This window comes from Brassica napus, chromosome C9, assembly GCF_020379485.1.
Source record: "Brassica napus cultivar Da-Ae chromosome C9, Da-Ae, whole genome shotgun sequence".
NCBI lineage: Eukaryota > Viridiplantae > Streptophyta > Magnoliopsida > Brassicales > Brassicaceae > Brassica > Brassica napus.
Genome location: NC_063452.1, coordinates 55998815 through 56016554, shown reverse-complemented (window position 1 = coordinate 56016554; position 17740 = coordinate 55998815). Strand labels below are relative to the sequence as shown.

The following is a 17740-nucleotide window of genomic DNA, read 5'->3' as shown; positions in this document are numbered from 1 at the left end:
AGTGACTTCCCAGCAATCCATGGTCCACTTCCACGGTCTCCGCTCATACATGACTTTAATGATGTTCTCCGCGGGCAGGTCCTCAACCTCAGAGTCCCATTTTGGCCACATTTCACTAATGTCCTTCTCAACAAAGTTGATCACGCGGGTCTGCAGTAAATAGAAGAATCGAGTTAGATATTTGAAAAAAAATATTAAATAGACGACTTAGTTATAAGTCGTCTACTAAGTCGTCCAGCTGGAAGACCTTCCAGACGACTTATAATAAGTCGTCTAATAAGTCGTCCAGATGGAAGACTTTCCAGACGACTTAATTAAGTCGTCCGATAAGTCGTCCAGCTGGGAAGACTTTCCAGACGCCTTATTATAAGTCGTCTAATAAGTCGTCCAGATGGAAGACCTTCCAGACGACTTATAATAAGTCGTCTAATAAGTCGTCCAGATGGAAGACTTTCCAGACGACTTAATTAAGTCGTCCGATAAGTCGTCCAGCTGGGAAGACTTTCCAGACGCCTTATTATAAGTCGTCTAATAAGTCGTCCAGATGGAAGACTTTCCAGACGACTTAATTAAGTCGTCTGATAAGTCGTCCAGCTGGGAAGACTTTCCAGACGACTTATTATAAGTCGTCCGATAAGTCGTCAAGCTGGACGACCTTCCAGACGACTTATAATAAGTCGTCTACGCAGTCTTTTGGATTGAAGTAAATACCTGACTCAAGATAGCAGCTTTCATTGATCTGCGGCCTCTGCTGCCCTCGTAAGCCAGTATCGGTGGAGACGGACTGTCTGCTCTGGGACCACCAATACTAGCACCCAATTCCGGCATAGCTGTGTACGTCCAGACTTGAAGAACTTGTATAAACCCATCCACGGTGTAACAGCCAGCAATTTCTTTGTTCCACAAAGAGTCCATCAGCACCTTAAACGCGACTCTCCCCCATGGATAATTCTCAAACCGTTCTAAATCCATCACTAGCCTTGCCAGAGTAGATCGTGTAGCGGTTGAAAACTTTCTCCCTTCAATGAATCCAGTGAAGATGGAGAGGTACGCGAGCCGCTTGCGATCTTCCCTGGACCAATCCCCGCATCTCTTCAGTGCTGCTATTATCTGATCAGTAGTTGGCCCAGCTTCCAGATGAACTCCCAGCATCCCCCAGAAAGAAACCATCTCTGGGGTAACGTCACATTTTGGTGTCTCAAGGTCCTCGATGTACTCGCAGTTTAGACCAGTGAGGTTTTCAAACTCTAACAGTGAAAACCTCAAAGGTTCTGGACCAACGAGAGACCACATCTCATACTTCTTCTTAATGTCCAGCTTGAAACTGAGCATGTAGTGAACCAGCCTTGAAGCCCAACCAAATCCCTGCTCCTTGAACTTGATGAAAACTCCCAAACTCGACTCCTTGAGCTCTTCAAATTCGTCATCAGTAAGAGCTTTCCTAAGAGCAGTATGCAACTTGTTGTTATCCGTATGATACGAAATGCTATTGTGGGCTTCTGGCTCTTCCCCTGATGTGTATAACCTACGGGGGAGTTCTGGAATATCCATCCTTTTTGTCTGCAAAATAATCAAAGACAACAATATAAGTCCAGACGACTTAGTAGACGACTTAAATTTAAGTCGTCTGGAAAGTCTTCCAAATGGACGACTTATATTTAAGTCATCTACTAAGTCGTCCAGGTGGAAGACTTTCCAGACGACTTAAATCACTTACAAGTCTTCCAGTCGCAGAAGGAGTTGGAGTACTCGTCATTGCGGTTATTGATCTGAAAAAATAAACGTGAAACGGTGAGAATGAGTAAATTGATAGAGACAACGTTTTATGTTCATCTTTTCCTCGAGATTGATGACTTAGCGGCGTTAGGGTTTACAGAGAAACGGCGCTAAGGTTTACAGAGAAGAAGCGGCGGCGCTAGGGTTTAGAAGAAGCGGCGGCGCTAGTGTTTAGAGGAAGCGGCGGTGAGAACGTTGGTGACCACGGTGGCGAGGGCGACGGTTTGTTCAGAAATAGTGGAAGCGGCGGCGCTAGGGTTTAGAGGAATCGGCGGCGCTAGGGTTTAGAGGAATCGGCGGCGCTAGGGTTAGAAGAAGCTGCGGCGACAACGGTGAGAATGAAGTGAGATAGATAGCTGACGTTGAGAACGATGGTTTGTTCGGAAATCGTGGGAATTCGAAATCGCCTTTGAGAGAGAACTGTTAGGGTTTCTGAATTTCGTGAAAAATGAAACAAAAAAAATAAAAATCACCTTATATATTGGGTAAATAATCCGGTTAGCTTTAAAAGTACATTGGTAAACTTTAAGGTTTGGTCCGGTTTAGACGACTTATTCTGGCTGATAATGTACAACAGACGACTTAATATTTAGTCGTCTGTTTTCAGACGACAAAATATTAAGTCGTCCTAGACCCTAAAATGAACCCCTAAACTAAAATGACTAGATTAACTAACTAACCACGTTATAAAATCAAATTATACTTAAATAGTGTTTACTATACATAGAAATGAACACGCATAAGTAATTTTAAAAATTTTCAAAAACGGTTTTAATGCTTTCCAAAATCTAACCCTAAGAACACATACAATACTACAACATATGTTGATGAAACATAAACTAAAGAATATCATGACTCACTACTTTCACTCATCTATGCTGAAAACAATTGAAATTTGTTATATCTTAATTTATACCTCCTAAGACATATGTTAATTACATAATTCCCATTTTTCACTTATCAAAATATTTTTTACAAAATTTTTAAATTATGTTTAAGACTAACTGTCCAGACGACTTTCAGTTAAGTCGTCTGGACGACTTATTTTCAAGTCGTCTAAACAGACGACTTGCGAGGGGTAAAAACGTAAAAAAAATTCCGTTTTTTTGTTTGGTCACAAGGGGATAGTTGTAATTTCAATAGCCTTTTAGGTTACTTTTGCCTTTGACCCAAGTTGGGGTATTGTTTTGGGTTTGACTCCAAGTTTTGAGTCACACTTGGCAATTCTCCCTTAAAATTATGCACGTAAGAATAACTCATGAGTTTTTTTGGTTGATTAAATGACATTATTTCCAAATTTATTTAAGGATATTTCATTAAGGTAACTGAAAAAGACAAACAATAAAATAGGAAGTTTAAATTCATTTAAGCATATTTCATTAATGTAACTGAAAAGACAAGTAATAAATTAGACAGTTTTATTCGTTTTATGATATTTCATAAATGCAAATGAAAAAGACAAGCAAAAAAAAGAAAGTTTAATTAATGAAATAAAAACATTTTTAAATGGGTACTTCTCTTTTAATAATATAGATTAAGTAAGTGGGACATATAATTTATTGTGGGAAAATTAAGCCTCAGACAAATATTTCAGGGACTACATGACAATTTTCATCAATCTTTTGAAACGTTGTCGTACACTTAACTTATTCATGAATTTTCATGTAACGTTCTTCATTCAGAAACATGAAGTTTTTTTTTTTGAACTGATTCTTCGTATTTAAATGCGTGAGAAACGAAAAAATACAAGCCTATGGCTTAAGTTGTTCTAGAGCCCAACCCAGTTACAGTAGAAACCCTTTATCAAAACACATTAGGTAACCAACCCAATGACATAACACCCATTAAAAATGGCCCAAGACAGGTGAATCGACAACTTTGAATTCATCGACAGTTTGCGGAGAAGAAGGCGAAGGCGACGGTGTATAATGATCTCAATTTCTCTCTTGTCCAAATCCAAATTAGCGAGCACTAAGACAACCACTGCTGCATCATCACCGATGAAACTGAACGGTTAGTGTCTCTGAAACTTAGAATCTTATCTCTCAGTTGTCTGTCAATAAGACGAGCCATTGCATCGACTGATCTAAAAATATTGCGGTGCAGTCTCGCATTTCGTTCAGACCATAACCAATAGATGCATCCTTGCCAACACAGAAGAGTGAGCATTCCTTTTGGTGATCTCCTACTCTGGCCCTGAAGCTGAGCCATTACCCCATCCCAAGAACGGTTAGGTGATAAACCACATCGAAGTGCCAGAGATCCCCACAAGCCCCATGAAAAGTTACATTCAAAGAAAAGGTGATTCCTACTTTCAGACGCCGCATTACAAAGAAGACAGAGCAGAGAGGATTGAAGGCCCCATCCGATGATTCTGTCTCTTGTTGGGCAACGGTTTAGCACGAACAGCCAAGACAAGAAGCTATGGCGAGGGATTCCACCTTTATTCCAGACAGTTTGTGTCCAAGGAACAATAGGCCCTTGTTCTCGAAGGTTATGATATACTGTCCCAATTGAGTAACTATGATTCAACCTCCCATCTATTACCCATTCGTATGAGTCTTGCCCTTCGGTGAAGGTAATAGTAGTTAAGTAAGTATGCAATTGAACCTGTTCTTCCGATCTTGCAGGAGGGAGTCGCCACGAGTTGTTCTGGTAAAGGGACGCTAGAGTTGCCGTCTCTGGAATCCCCATGGAAGTGTTTGCACCGAGTTGGAGGAAGGATCTCATGTTGCCAAACGGGGACCAGTTATCTGACCAGAAGCGGCAGGAGAGACCATTGGAGACTCTAAGGTAAATCCAATTATAGATAAGAGGACTTAGTTTTAGTAGCTTGTTGACTTGCCATGAGAACCGCCTGTTAGGGACAGTTGTCCATAGGTTACTAAGGTCACCATGTAGAACTTCCTCCTTGAACCATGCAACCCAAATAGAACCAGACTGAAAGAACAGGAGCCAAATTAGTCTTAAGCAGCACGACTTATTCCACAGTAACAGATCATTTATCCCTAGCCCACCCTCATTTTTTGGTCTAGTAACAACATTCCAAGAAACTCTAGCAGTGTGAGACTCTTCAATATTTCCTTTCCACAGAAACACTCCACAAAGTGAGTTAATCCGCTTTACACAAGCCTTAGGAAGAATGAATGTAGAGCACCAAAATGTTGTTATTCCGGAAATGACAGTTTTAATGAGTAGCAGTCGACCAGCAAACGAGAGTGCCTTTGAACTCCATGAGGAGAACTTGTTCTTGATCTGTTGTAAAAGTCCTTCACAATTTAACAATGACAGTTTTTTTGTGCAGAGAGGAACTCCAAGGTAGCGAACCGGAAGCGATCCCATGGCCATTCCCGTAGAAAATTGAATGAGGTCAGTTTCTGCAGCTGAATGGCCTGATGCGAAGAATGAAGTTTTATGTACACTCACTGATAAGCCAGACCGAGACTCAAACTCACGTAGGACCTGAAGCACTGCCTGAACAGACTCGAGGGAGCCATCCATGAAGATCAAGAGGTCGTCGGCAAAACAGAGATGCGTGAGACGTGAATTGGAGCAGTTGTGGTGGTAGTTGAAATGCATTTCCTGAGCTGCCCTGTTCAACATGAGGGAGAGGTTGTTTAGTGCAATGACGAATAGATATGGTGACAAGGGATCGCCCTGGCGAAGACCACGTGTACCCTTGAAGAAACCATTTACCGAACCGTTGTATCCCACAGTGAAGCTAGTTGTACATATGCATGCTCGAAGCCATGAGATAAATTCACTTGGGAGCTGAAGGCCGTTGAGACAGGAGAAGAGAAAATCCCAAGATAAGGTATCAAAAGCCTTTGCTATATCAACTTTGAGTGTTATTCTTTTTCTACCGTTTCGCTTATGATACCCATTCACAAGTTCCCCAGCAAGAGATGTGTTTTCCACTAACAATCTTCCTCTAACAAATGCTGTCTGGTTAGGGACAATGAGTGGCGTCAGTATTGGCTTCAGACGTTTCACCAGCAAACGGGAGACAACTTTGTAGACTGTATTAAGGCAAGATATAGGGAGAAAGTCAGTGATATTTGAAGCTCCATTGTGCTTTGGGACCAGCGAGAGGATGGTGCTGTTTGTGGTTGCAGGCATAAAGGAAGATAAGAAGAAGTGTTGAATGGAGCCTGTAACTTCAGCACCCACAATCGACCATGCAGACTTGTAGAAACCAGATGTAAGGCCATCAGGACCCGGCACCTTGTTAGAATTGAGCTTATGCATGACCCTGGTGATCTCCTCGACCGTAGGAATAGTAGTCATTTGGACACACTGGTTCTGATCACAACGAAAAAGAGATAGAGATTGAAACCATTGTACTGTAGAGACCATGTTGACGCGCATGGGGGGCATGGGGCCGAGGATATTAGAGAAGTGACGAACTGCGTGAGAGCTCATGTCCAATGGATCAGTGAGGATAATGCCAGAGATAAGTACAAACGATCGGATGGTGTTGTAGTTCAGGCGTGTCTGCACAATTCGGAAAAAGTAAGAAGTATTCTGATCCCCTTCTTTAAGCCAATTGATCCTTGATCTTTGTTTGAAGTAACACTCCTCTATCAGTCTTAGGAAATTCCAGCGCTCAAGTGCTTGCTTTTCAAGTTCGAATGTCTGCGTTGAGGGGGCCTGCATAACCTGTACCTGCACATCTTGTAAAACACGGTTAGCCTCACTCACTCTTATTTGAATTTGAGAGAAATTATATTTATTCAGTGTTTTAAGATCACTCTTTATTTGTTTCTGTTTCCAAGCAAGAGCTGTGAGGTTCCAGGCAGTGCTTCCGGCTTGTGTCCATGCATCGAGTACCACTTGGTGAAAACCGGGATGTTTGGATAGATAGTTATAGAACTTAAAGGGGCGGGTACCACATGATGGCATTTTATAGGCTAGGTTGAGGAGACAGGGAGAATGATCTGAGGTTTGGGAAGGGAGGAAGAAGGCTGAACAGTTTGGGAAAAGGTTGAGGATATGGTTATTGATAAGGAGGCGGTCAAGTTTTTTAGCTATTGGGTTCACAGGGCAACGGTTTGTCCAAGAGAAGAAGGAGCCTTGATAGCGAAGATCGAAGAGCCCCATTTGAGTTAGGCAGTCCCTGAATTGGATCATATATGGCGTCAAAGAATTTACCGCAGATACAGAGTGCTCAGCAGGGTGGAGTATCTGGTTAAAGTCTCCACCTAGCATCCATGGGGAAGAGTGGAGAGAGAGATTCTGATAAGTATTTAACAGTTCCACCCACAGGTCAGTGTGCTCTGAACTTTCATTCGAAGTTCCAACCTCTACAGAGTTTTTCCATAAGGTGGTTAAGGTTATGGGTTTTGATATGAGTTTCTAATAAAGTACCAAAAGAGGGTTGATGACTAGATAACCATTGACAAAAAGGTGAATGTTTTACCGGATCATTTAAACCACGGACATTCCAAAAAAAGGTTTTAGTATCCATAGGGGTTAGTCTATGTTCTCCTCCGGAAGGAGAGAACCATGAGGTGACAAAAGAGAAAAGGGATTAGAGGAGTTTAAAATAGGTGGAAGGAGGGGGACAAAAAAGGGGGGAAGGACAGTGGGTGGAACAGTGAATGATTTTAGCTGGTCAGTGAAGGAAGGGAATTGGTGGTTTGAGTTGTCAGCTCTGGAGCGTTTTAAGGGAGGTTTAGAGTCATGGGAACTGGAGGGAGAGGAGTTTAGTGTAACAGGGACAAGCTGGGTTTGAGGAGAGTTGTTTGATATAAGGAAGTGTTTTGATGGCTCAATGAGAGGAGGGTTGATTTGTGTGGTCTTTTTTTTGGGAGGAGGTAGGAAGGAAGGTTCGGAGGGGTAAGAGGGTGAAGCGGGTTGATAGGGCGAGGTTGCAAGCACAGAGGCGGGACCATTCTTAGTCTCAGAGGAGGTCAAAGGGCGATCAGACTGAGAAGTAGAAGCCACCTGGTTCACAGCCTCGTTGCTAGTTGAGGTGTGAGAAACTTCTTTCTCTACTACACTAGGTTTCTTTCCCTTTGATTTAGTTGTTGAAGCTGCTTTCTTAGGCTGCAAAGGAACATGGAGACAATTCCTCATTATATGCCCTAGTTCTTTACAGTGAGAGCACGTTGGTGGAACCCAGGGGTAGGTGACCGAGACTTCCACAACTTCACCAGAATCACGAGTGAATTCAACAACATCTGGTAAGGGTTTTGTCAGGTCAACTTCAACCTTGACATGAGACAAAGTCAAGCTCACAAGATTCAGAGTAAAATCATTTGTTTCCTTTGGATCACCAACCAGACCAGCAACCAGACTCAAACCTTCCTGATGACGAAGGTCGAGTGGCACTCCATTCAGATGAGCCCAAATCTGTATTGAGTCCAACGGGGGAGAGGAACTAGAAGCAGAGGAGGTCCATTGTATAGCTTGAAACATTGAGTCACCAACGTACCAAACTCGCTTTTCCAAAATTTTCTCCCGGAGGTAATCAGATGGGATTCTAACCAGCATTGAACGCGAAAGAGGATTGGTATGTATTTCTACACGTTTTCCTTTTCCCCACATGTGATTCAGTATACTCTGCACATGATTGAAAGGTGGAGGACTGCCGTTGAAATAACAAATTATGAAATCCTTGTGGAGCTCAGCACCTTTTTGGAATACACTGTCTGGAATGGAAACCCGAGGTCTTCCAGTATCAGATATGGTAACAGGAGCAAGCCTACTAAGGGTTTTATTTTGAGAACGGCGGAGTCTTTCGACTAGTGGAGGTGGTGGTTGGTGTTGAGTGGACTGTTTATCAGTAGTTAAGGGAGGGGTAGTATTTGGAGGAGTGATTGGAGGGGGAACAAGAGGAGGTTGGGGCTGATTAGAACTTCCAGAGGTTTGAGGTGGAATTTGTGGGTTTTGATGATTGAGGGTTGGAATCGGAGCTAGGGGTGGGGGATTTAGCGAAGATTTGGAGGCTCTGTTAGTTTGGATTGGAGAGGAGTATTTAGGAGGGAGAACTTTAAAGTTTCCAAGGTCGAGGTGAACAGTATTCTGAGATCTAGATCCAGAGCTTTTGGAACCAGAGACAGCTGAAGTTTGAGAGAGAACTGGACCATTTGATTCAGTAGAAAGTTTAGAGCTTGATACTTTAACCGCAGAGCTCGAGAGAAGAGCATGCTGCGAAGCACGAGAAGATTTAAGAGTCTTTGAGCCAGGGGAGTTGAGAGGGGGGAAACGAGAGAGGGAGAGAGGGTTAGAGGCAGGGCCGGCTCAAGGTATTATTGGGCCCTTGGGCAAAAAAATATTTTAGTTTTTTTTATATGCATATGTGGACAACTTAAAATTTTTGGGCCCCTATCCTTAGTTACTTTTAAAATTTTGGGTCCTCTTTAATATTATTTTTGTTAAAAATTGTTTGGACCCCGGGGCCCACGCTCCCTTACCCCATGCCCTAAGCCGGCCCTGGTTAGAGGGGTCAGGATCAGGGGGTCGGGAGGGATGGGAGGGACAAGGAGGTGGTTGTCACCAGTGGAACGAAGCAGCGGAGACAAGGCGGAAGCACTGTTCCCGGGGAACTAGGGGTTCGCCATCAGAGCTAATGAAGACAAATTTTTTTATAGTTTTGGAGTTGACCTAAAATTTCAGAAACATGAAGTTAGTAATATAAATGTAACATACATGCATGAGGATCATAACATGTCTCTTTTGTTTCGAATGATAACTAACTTTCAGACGACCTCAGGATGATAAAGGAAATCAAATGGTTGGTGCAGTTTTTAGGCTTTAGACTTTCTTCTCAACTCCAGCTGAAACCGTTCAAATCAAACTGTTTCGGACGTGTTGTACCGTAGGTTTCTTCATGTGTGTTAAGATCCAGAGCTGTACTGGTGCGTGTTTCAACCTTGCAATCTCCTCCATTCTCCCTGTATCTTTCCTCTGTGTACCCACCTCGATGTTCTTGTAATCCCACTCCTATTGACAATCTCCCGGGACTTCTTCTTGAAGTCGAGTTTCTCGGTTCCATTGCTGAAAGATACGGCCTATTATTATTCTCTCTGAGGCCTTCTTCTTCTTCTTCTGCTGCCCATGTGAGCTCCATTCTGTGGAAAAATGGTTCTTCCATTATCTCTTTCTGCTCCGAACTTGAATCTCCAAGATACGTCCTTAGTCCCAATCCGTTCTCAAGCATCTTGGGTGCTTTCTGGTTTCCTTCACTTGAGGTTAGGCAACTTTCCAGGGAGGAGTTTGGTGGCGGATAGGCTGTTTGCATCTGTTGGTGGTGTAGATTCTGCAGTTCTAGGAAGCTAGCGTCTGGATATTCAGATGACACTTTAGATACTAGCTCTGAGAGTTGAGCTTTAGTTGCTTCGATACCAGCTGGACCTAGGTTCTGTCTCCCAAGTGTCTCTTGTGCTTTCTCCAAAATCGCTTGCAGGTACTTCCCTTGAGCTTCGATCCTGAGCTGCAAATGTCGCTGTACCTGGCTCAGTTTAATATAAAATTGTAATGAAACCGTATCTAAATGCTTTTTTGATTCTGTTTCTAGATGGAGTTTCAATCCTCTGTTGATGTTCTATACTTGTGTCTTTGTGTGTTTCTACACGTTTGAGTATAATAACAACACACTTTATGATAGTTTTCAATTTAACTTTTAATTTTAATATATGAACACAAACTTCAAACACTGCTGTTACCAACACTGAATGCTGCTTTAAATAGAGTGAATCCACAGTGTATAATATGTGATACCTCAAGTTGCTCGTGTAGCCTTCTCTGAACCTCTATTTGCATTTGAAGAGCATCACTTATGGGCAAGTTCCTGTATAGGCATATATAGGTCATGTTTTTGAAATTTTAATAGGTTAGAAGATGTAAGCAAATAGCCATATATATTCTTACATGCTAGGCTGTGGTCCAATGCTTAAACTCTCACTGTGACTTTCATCTGCTTCAGGGGTGTTTTCTTCTACCATGGTCATCACACCTAAACCAAGTTACTAATTAGTTCTGAATAAAAATGAACCTTATGAAAATATTCTTTTGTCTGAATAATGAATAACTAAGCTTACTTGTCTTGTTTAAACTGCTATTAGCTTGTCCATTAAGATTCTTGCTCAGCCTATATTTCTGGTTAAAATTCATGAAATTAGTAATCTTTGTATAGGCCATTAACAGTTTTCTACCAAGGGATTGATGAACAAGTCATGAACAAAAAGCTTATAGAGTTTAAGCACATGTCTGTATGAAGTGTTGATAGCTTACTTGAAGATGACTCTTGAGATGATATAAAGTAAGACCTGGAATACCCATGACTTTCATGATTGTCTTAGGAGTAGCCTCTGCAGAGACAAAAGTATACACATAAGTACATTATTTCTAGAAGACTGATTGTAAAGGATGGTTAATAATCTAGCTTACTTTCTCCTCCTCCAAGCTGGTTAACTGCGTCGACGAATCTCTCATGAAGATCTGGAGTCCATTTTAGTCGTGGCTTCGCATCGGTTGAGAGGATTAGTCCAGAATCTCCGGGGCCATTTCCTCGGAGAAATGGGTGCCTTTCAGAAGGAATGGACATTCTAGATGAAGAGAGGATGCTCTTTCCTTGGTGCTGATTGTGGTAATACATAAGTCTGTCTTTAAAAAAAAAAGTAAGTCTATTTCACCTAGGAAAATTGCATTAATAATGAGTGCAATGACCAAATGTTTTTCTTTTACCTGACACAATCTTAGTTTTAAAATGCAGCCTGCTTCTCTCAGCTCAGAGATAGTACACTATGGTCTGCAACTCCACCAATTTGGGAAGATGTCTTTTCCCCCCTTTCCTTATTTATGCTCAGGCCTTGGTCTGAAGAGTAAAAGGTCTTTGCAACATTTCTTTATATAGAGGATGATAACTAAGGTAAGGAATATGAATAACTGGTCTAATCATAGCTTTGTTGTTTGTGTTCTTATCGTTTCAATTGTAGGTTGTTTACTTCGATTATATTTTTAATTTCTTGTATTGATTCCTTTGGATTACTGCTTTTCAATGCAATTCAAGCCTTGCATTAGATACCAGAATTGATTCACAACTAATGCATCTTATGCACATTCTTTCACCATTCTGCCATACGAAAGTATCTTATTCTCCCCAAAAAATTGAAAATTTTCTACTTGGGCAGGGGAATTCATTCTCTTTCCTTATTCCTCAATTTTTTCAAAGTCCACAGCTCTAACCTTTCTCTCTCTTGAGGAATAATCTCAATGCTTTCCACTTGTCTGTATTGTTTTTGCTCCTACTTGATAGTCATTATTCAGTCTCTAGATACATCTTCAGCCTTAGCATTTTCTATTGAACTTTAAGATAGATTTTACCTATATCAACCAAAATGGCTCATGTTTCATGAGTGTGTACTGATAATATCTGAATGGTTTTTATGATAGCCGCAAGTGGGATGAAACTTAGGTTTCAACATTGTTTTGTCATGAAAGATAATTAAGACGTGAGAAAGCGAATGAAGAATACTTCATGCTGTCTCCTTCAACAAGTTTAGTACATATTCTCTCTAAACAGCATAAAAACTAGTGGTGGACCTATATCTTACATTCTTTGATTGGCACAAATATTTGGCCCATCCATGCTTGTGCTATGTATGCATGCATGCATGTATGTACGTCTGTAGTCTTTCCTGTCTATTCTTAAGGCAACATAACATGTCTTACGTCCATATTTGTATGTATTGTTTGTGTGTTTATGTGTGCATATGTACATAATAGATTTATGTATAAGCTCGTGATAACTATGCATCTAAAGTCTGGCTGCTTTCTTACATTATACTTCCCTGAATCTACTTCCTCCATGGCTGTGACTCTATCGTCCATCATCAAACATATTGTAGTTTGGATTAAGTATAGATATTGGTATATAGAATAAGTTCGTAGATAAATATATGTACAAAGAAGTCGTGATTGCCAAATGCCGAAATGATAGCTTCCGTATGTGAAATTGAGAATATATATCCACTATCAAAGTATAGAGTCTCACATATCTTATTGAGTTTGATAGATGCCTTATAGAGGAAAAAAAGAGACTTGGCTAGAAATATGGTCTGTTGTTTCAATGGAAATTGTCAAACACCAAATCTTATGTTCCTTGAATGATATCTTTGCATATATTTTTTCAACCTTTCATGGTTCTGATTTCTCATTAACACTTTATTCTGTTTGATAAAGAAACTTTTTCATAACCTTCAGTTAAAAGTATTTCAGCATATTGCCGAAATAGTTGATTGGCATGTGAGTGGGAATATGCTTCCACAAAGAGAGGCTTCTATCATTGTGTGCTGCAAGTTTTAAAAGTATATTTGAATACCATCAAAAAGTAAACCCAACCAAGCAAATTATGTGTTTGAATTCACTTTTAACCACATATTGCTAGAAAATCACTGATTTATATCAAATGTAGCTGCTGATACCATCAAGATTTGAGTATGCTTTCTTGCAGCATGGTCTGTTCTTAACTCGGTAACAAAATTAGAGAAGAAAAGGTTTTACTGTAACACATGTTTCTCCAGGGCTTCTGGCTGCTGATATCAGTTAATATAAAATGATGTGTGTTATTGCGGAAGTAGTGCCTAACTAGTAATTTTACATGTTATAGCCTTATTTTAATTGTGCTTAGTCTTTCTCCATGTGACTTTCCTTTTACTCTGCTAATGGAAATGTCACTCTTTAAGTAAAAGAGAAGGAAGAGTGATACAGAATAAATGTTCTTCCTTGTACGTTCATTTCCCCTTTACAGATTCTTGTTCTTGTTTACTAACCTTTTTTTTTTAAATTTAATCTTCCTCCATATGTATAATAATTGAACACGTGGGCGGCATCGTTAGGATTGTGACTGCTTAATGGAACGAGAGAGTATTGGATACATTAAGAATCAAAAGAGGAAGCGGGAAATGACCGCGGAATTATATTCGTTTTGAGAGAAAATGGAGACGAAAAGTTGGTTCATGAGATTTCAGAATGAGAATATGAGAATCCAAAACTAAAGAAAGTTTTGGTGAGTCGCATTCTCAACTCAAGAAGAATCTTTTTCTATTCATCTAACGCCAACACACACAAAAAGAAGAAGATAGTATTCGGGTCTACTACTTTCTGCTTTTGCTTAGTTTGGTTTTTAAGTGATTTTTGTAGCGATCTTGTGATTCTTATATGCATAACGCATAGTTTTGTGTTCACCACAAGACAGTCTTGTCTGCGTCCAACAGAGAACATATTGTGATTTGTTTGTTTGAATAGTATAGAAGATAGTGTGCACGGTGCGAGAGGTTGCAAACGCAAATTCTGGCTAGTTTTGACAAATCGGATCGTTTTTTTTGTGAACTGTCCATTTAAACTATATCAAGTGTCGGTCAGACGAACCGATTCTCCAAAGAGCACTTCCGTATGTATGTGTCTGATCTATATGAAAAAATAGCCTCTGGATCTTGCTTCTTTCGCTGACGCGTCCGTCCGACCATTCATACTCCGAGTAATATGAACCAGACTCATATCCTCGAAGTCCTTTTGTAGTTTCTGGAAGATCTCAATTTCCGTCGCGAATGTTGGTCAGCCTGTCAGATTTGTTGTCATGTCTACTAGGTCCAAACAGTCTGTCTTGAACTGTATCAAGGATATCCTCCTATCTCGCATACATTAGACTGCCTAAAGTAAGCTTTTTATTTCAGCATGTAAGGGTGAGAGGCTCCTACCGCATGCCCGTAATCCAAAAGATTATGAAGCTATTTGATCCTTGAGACTACACTCTAAGTCACTAACACTGCCATTGTCGATCCATGACACATCGATTTGATATGTAGAGATTCGAAGTATCCAAGGGGGCACTGCCGTAACCTTTATAGTAGGAGGGTCGTCATGTTCCTCGTTTGCTTCTTCCTTTCCATTAGTTTTCCTCTAAAATTTTGTTTCAAGTGACGCATGTTAGAGAGTATCCATCCGGAAAACGACTTTCCCATTAAAAATTGTTGTTCCTCGCCTTCTAAATGTACCAATAGATCCATGGGAAGATATTGAATTGTTGAGTCATTTTTTTTTCTTTTCCAGAACAGAAAATTCATATTTTGGTAAATATTTATTTTTTTGTCTGGTTATTATGCTATTACAAATTATGAGAAACATTACATAGACGATATTACAGCAGATAATTCTACCTGTCTTACGATGATTCACATCTGACTGGACACCCTGAGCCGCCATATTAGATCAATTCCTGACGGTACTCTTTACGCCATGCTGAAGATCTCTTATAAGTATTTTCTCCAATTTTTCTGCATAATTCACCTTTTCCGGAAATTGAAATCCAGACTTGTTAGTGTAGAAATTGCGTCGCCTGGGATTTGAACCCCAAACTTGGATGTAAAAGCCTTTAAACTTTGACCACTAGGCAACAATGTTTCCAAACCCCGAAGGCTGGGAGACAAATCGGATCGTGGATCGTTTATAAAGATTGATTGTTTAGCTGCAAGTAGATAATAGTATCCATTCTTGTTTTTCTTGTTTTCAGTTTATTTATTTACATTCTTTGTTCGTCTACTTTCTCTTTATATTCGTTAATACATGTATTTCAAAAAGTTGTCTCTAACCCTTTGGAACACGGAGAAGTGAGATTCTAAAGATAACTTGGATAAGCAAAAAAAAAAACATCTTACCTTTAACAAATGTATCACCTCCTAAAAAGTAAAAAAGAAGAAGATGGAGCTGAGTAAACCGGTCCTGACCGGTCCAAAGATTCTAATTAATAGTTCACGGTTGGACCGACTCGGTTTGTTTAAGCTGGCGTGCAGAGAATACGCAGGCGGTGGACTCTTTCTCGCCGAACAACAACAGAGGAAGAAAGCAAAACAGAGTCTAAACCCTATCGTTGTGGGTTTCTCGTGCTCTTCTTCGTCTTCTTCCTACTAATAAAAATGGCTGATTCAGCGCATGAGACAGAGATCAGATGCCATCATTGCGCAGGCCCTCTCACTAAAAACTTGGTATTTTCAATTTGTATTATACAGATCTCTGTTCCAGATGGTCACTATAGAGGAAGATTCGTTCTTTTAGGATATATTCTTAATTAGGAATTGATTGATTTCAGGAAACCAGTGAATGGACTGTGTCTCCCTTCATCAGGGATAGCTTTTCTATGGTAAGTTTCGTTATAAGAATTTGATTTCTTTTGGTTTGGATTTGGCAAAGTTCGACTCTTTTAGTGTAACTGAAGCCTGCTTCACTTGTCAAAAGATTGTTTTTTTGACTTTGAGGATGCAAAAGACATTCCCTTCTGTTTTTATTTCAAATGGATTAAAAAGGTGTTAGCGATCTATTTTTTCAAGCTTTGTTTTGTTATATGATCTTTAGATTGGATCAGCTGTTGGTGGTACTGCAAGTGCATTCATTGGATTTAACCATGGTATGTAGACATATCTCACATCGAATCTTGTCTGAACTAATATCTTCTTATGTCTTTCAACTTGTTCTTTACTCGTTGATTGTGTCTAAAAGTCTTTAATCGAGTTGCACCTACTTCTTTATTGCTCACTTTAGGAGTCTTCTCTGACTTGGAGAAGGAATTAGAAGCAGAGATTTAGTCATCTAAGATTAGTCATACTTTATTCCAAGGAGAGGCTTGACTGTATTTAATTACCAATTGTGGGCTATAAGAATCAGCGTACTATCATCTGTATTAGTTATCTAGTTATGTGTTGGTGATAGACTACACTGGTAGCAGTTAGATTTAAAGCTTTGTTTAAAAGAGTAAGAGTCTGAGTCTGAGTCTGTTTGGCTTGTTTTAAATGCTCTTTTTTTTTTTGATTGACGCAGTTATGCCAATTGTACGCAAGTGGATAAAAGGACCCATGTGGTTACACTTTCTTGTTGGGGTAAGTTATTTACAAAAGATGCAGAGTTCTCTTCTTCTTTTCATCATGCTTTGTTTCATTTTGTTCCATTTCAATTCATAATTTTTCTGGGGAAAAGACCAGTGAATTGCTTAACCCTTTTCCATACTGATGAAGCAATTGAATTTTCATTTCTGTGTCAATGCAGGCACCGCCTGTTATAGTTGTTTCATCGGCCTGTGCTGGACTAGCAGGTTTGGGATCTTCTTCCCCCCTCCTCATCCTCCACTACTTTCTTACTGTTGTGGAACATAAGTTCCTTTTTTGATCTCTTGGTCACTTTTGGACTATGGGAAGGATGAACCTGGTCTTTAATGTTTGCAGGTGGCACCCTACCGGCACTGGCACAGCTTGCTTCATCTTCATACAGAGCAGCAGTTCATTCGGCTCAGCCACCAAAGGCACAAGAGAAGAACAAAATGCAAAAGTCTACAACATCTCCTCTGTAAAACACACAGCACAGCTTTCCCTTTTGTTCATTTTCTTTTCTCTCCATCTTTTTTTCTGTCAGCCTTTCTCCATCTTGTATGTCAAGAAGTGAGGTTCTTGGTGTAAATACTTCTACTTAAAACTCACTAGTTCTAAAGAAAGCTTAAGTCGTGCCAAGGGCTTTTTATTGTTTAGTGTTTCAGAGTCTATTCTCTCTATCCATGGATCATTCTTATCACTCGTATAAAGAAAGCTCAACTTAGGATCATTTGTGCTCTTTCAGGAGATAAGGGGTTTCTTAAGAATATTATAATAATTTTGGATCTGTTATGTTAATATATCTCTTTACACGAGGGTATTCTTGGAAATTCCCAATTGGAGGCGGAAAAATTAAGGAGAGACTAGGGTTAGGGCTTTGACCAAAGACTAGTATAAATAAGGAGCAAGTAACCAACTCTGAGCTTCAAAACTACTTGATCTTATCTGAGCTGAGAAAAAGGGTTTAGGGATTAGGTTTTTTTGACCTTGCTCCGATCATCACGAGCAACCCCATGTCCATTCTTTTGGAAGCTATGGCCGGCGGCTCTGGTGACGGGAAAGGCTTCAATACCTTACCTTTTATATAATTCCTTTGTTTTCAG

At 40.2% G+C, this 17740-nt stretch overlaps 3 protein-coding genes across 6 annotated transcripts; 1 reads left to right on the top strand and 2 right to left on the bottom strand.

Moving 5' to 3' along the window:
* Positions 1-3747: 3747 nt before the first annotated feature.
* Positions 3748-9444, bottom strand: LOC106453611. Its single transcript, XM_048768143.1, has 4 exons — positions 9430-9444; positions 9195-9326; positions 7360-8928; positions 3748-7131 (listed from the first exon to the last, which is right to left on the bottom strand). The coding sequence occupies exons 1-4, from the start codon at positions 9442-9444 to the stop codon at positions 3748-3750; spliced, it is 5100 nt and encodes a 1699-aa protein (XP_048624100.1).
* LOC106391347 (myb-related protein 1-like) lies at positions 9391-11729 on the bottom strand. 4 transcript variants are annotated; one of them, XM_013831970.3, is made up of 7 exons: positions 11467-11729; positions 11170-11385; positions 11014-11090; positions 10821-10878; positions 10651-10735; positions 10501-10570; positions 9391-10231 (listed from the first exon to the last, which is right to left on the bottom strand). In XM_013831970.3, exons 2-7 carry the CDS (start codon positions 11375-11377, stop codon positions 9548-9550), a joined length of 1182 nt encoding a protein of 393 aa, XP_013687424.2. In that variant the 5' UTR covers positions 11378-11385; positions 11467-11729; the 3' UTR covers positions 9391-9547. The 4 variants fall into 4 exon arrangements, with proteins under 4 accessions (XP_013687424.2, XP_013687426.2, XP_013687427.2 ...); XM_013831972.3 differs by having other exon boundaries at positions 9391-10225; XM_013831973.3 differs by having other exon boundaries at positions 9391-10213.
* Positions 11730-15517: 3788 nt separating this feature from the next.
* On the top strand, positions 15518-17293 carry BNAC09G54200D. The gene is made up of 6 exons (XM_013835282.3): positions 15518-15764; positions 15869-15919; positions 16132-16183; positions 16594-16652; positions 16819-16864; positions 16995-17293. The coding sequence occupies exons 1-6, from the start codon at positions 15696-15698 to the stop codon at positions 17117-17119; spliced, it is 402 nt and encodes a 133-aa protein (XP_013690736.2). The 5' UTR covers positions 15518-15695; the 3' UTR covers positions 17120-17293.
* The last annotated feature ends 447 nt before the right edge of the window (positions 17294-17740 follow it).

Coding starts and splice junctions, on each gene's coding strand:
- LOC106453611 (XM_048768143.1), bottom strand. Junction 8,929..9,194: donor GGGCCGGCTTAGGGCATGGG/GTAAGGGAGCGT, acceptor CGTGCTTCGCAG/CATGCTCTTCTCTCGAGCTC. Junction 7,132..7,359: donor CATTCACTGTTCCACCCACT/GTCCTTCCCCCC, acceptor GTACTTTATTAG/AAACTCATATCAAAACCCAT.
- LOC106391347 (XM_013831970.3), bottom strand. CDS start 11,377: ATGTATTACCACAATCAGCACCAAGGAAAGAGCATCCTCTCTTCATCT. Junction 11,091..11,169: donor CCAGCTTGGAGGAGGAGAAA/GTAAGCTAGATT, acceptor TTGTCTCTGCAG/AGGCTACTCCTAAGACAATC. Junction 10,571..10,650: donor ATTGGACCACAGCCTAGCAT/GTAAGAATATAT, acceptor ATGCCTATACAG/GAACTTGCCCATAAGTGATG.
- BNAC09G54200D (XM_013835282.3), top strand. CDS start 15,696: ATGGCTGATTCAGCGCATGAGACAGAGATCAGATGCCATCATTGCGCA. Junction 15,920..16,131: donor TCAGGGATAGCTTTTCTATG/GTAAGTTTCGTT, acceptor TATGATCTTTAG/ATTGGATCAGCTGTTGGTGG. Junction 16,865..16,994: donor GGCCTGTGCTGGACTAGCAG/GTTTGGGATCTT, acceptor TAATGTTTGCAG/GTGGCACCCTACCGGCACTG.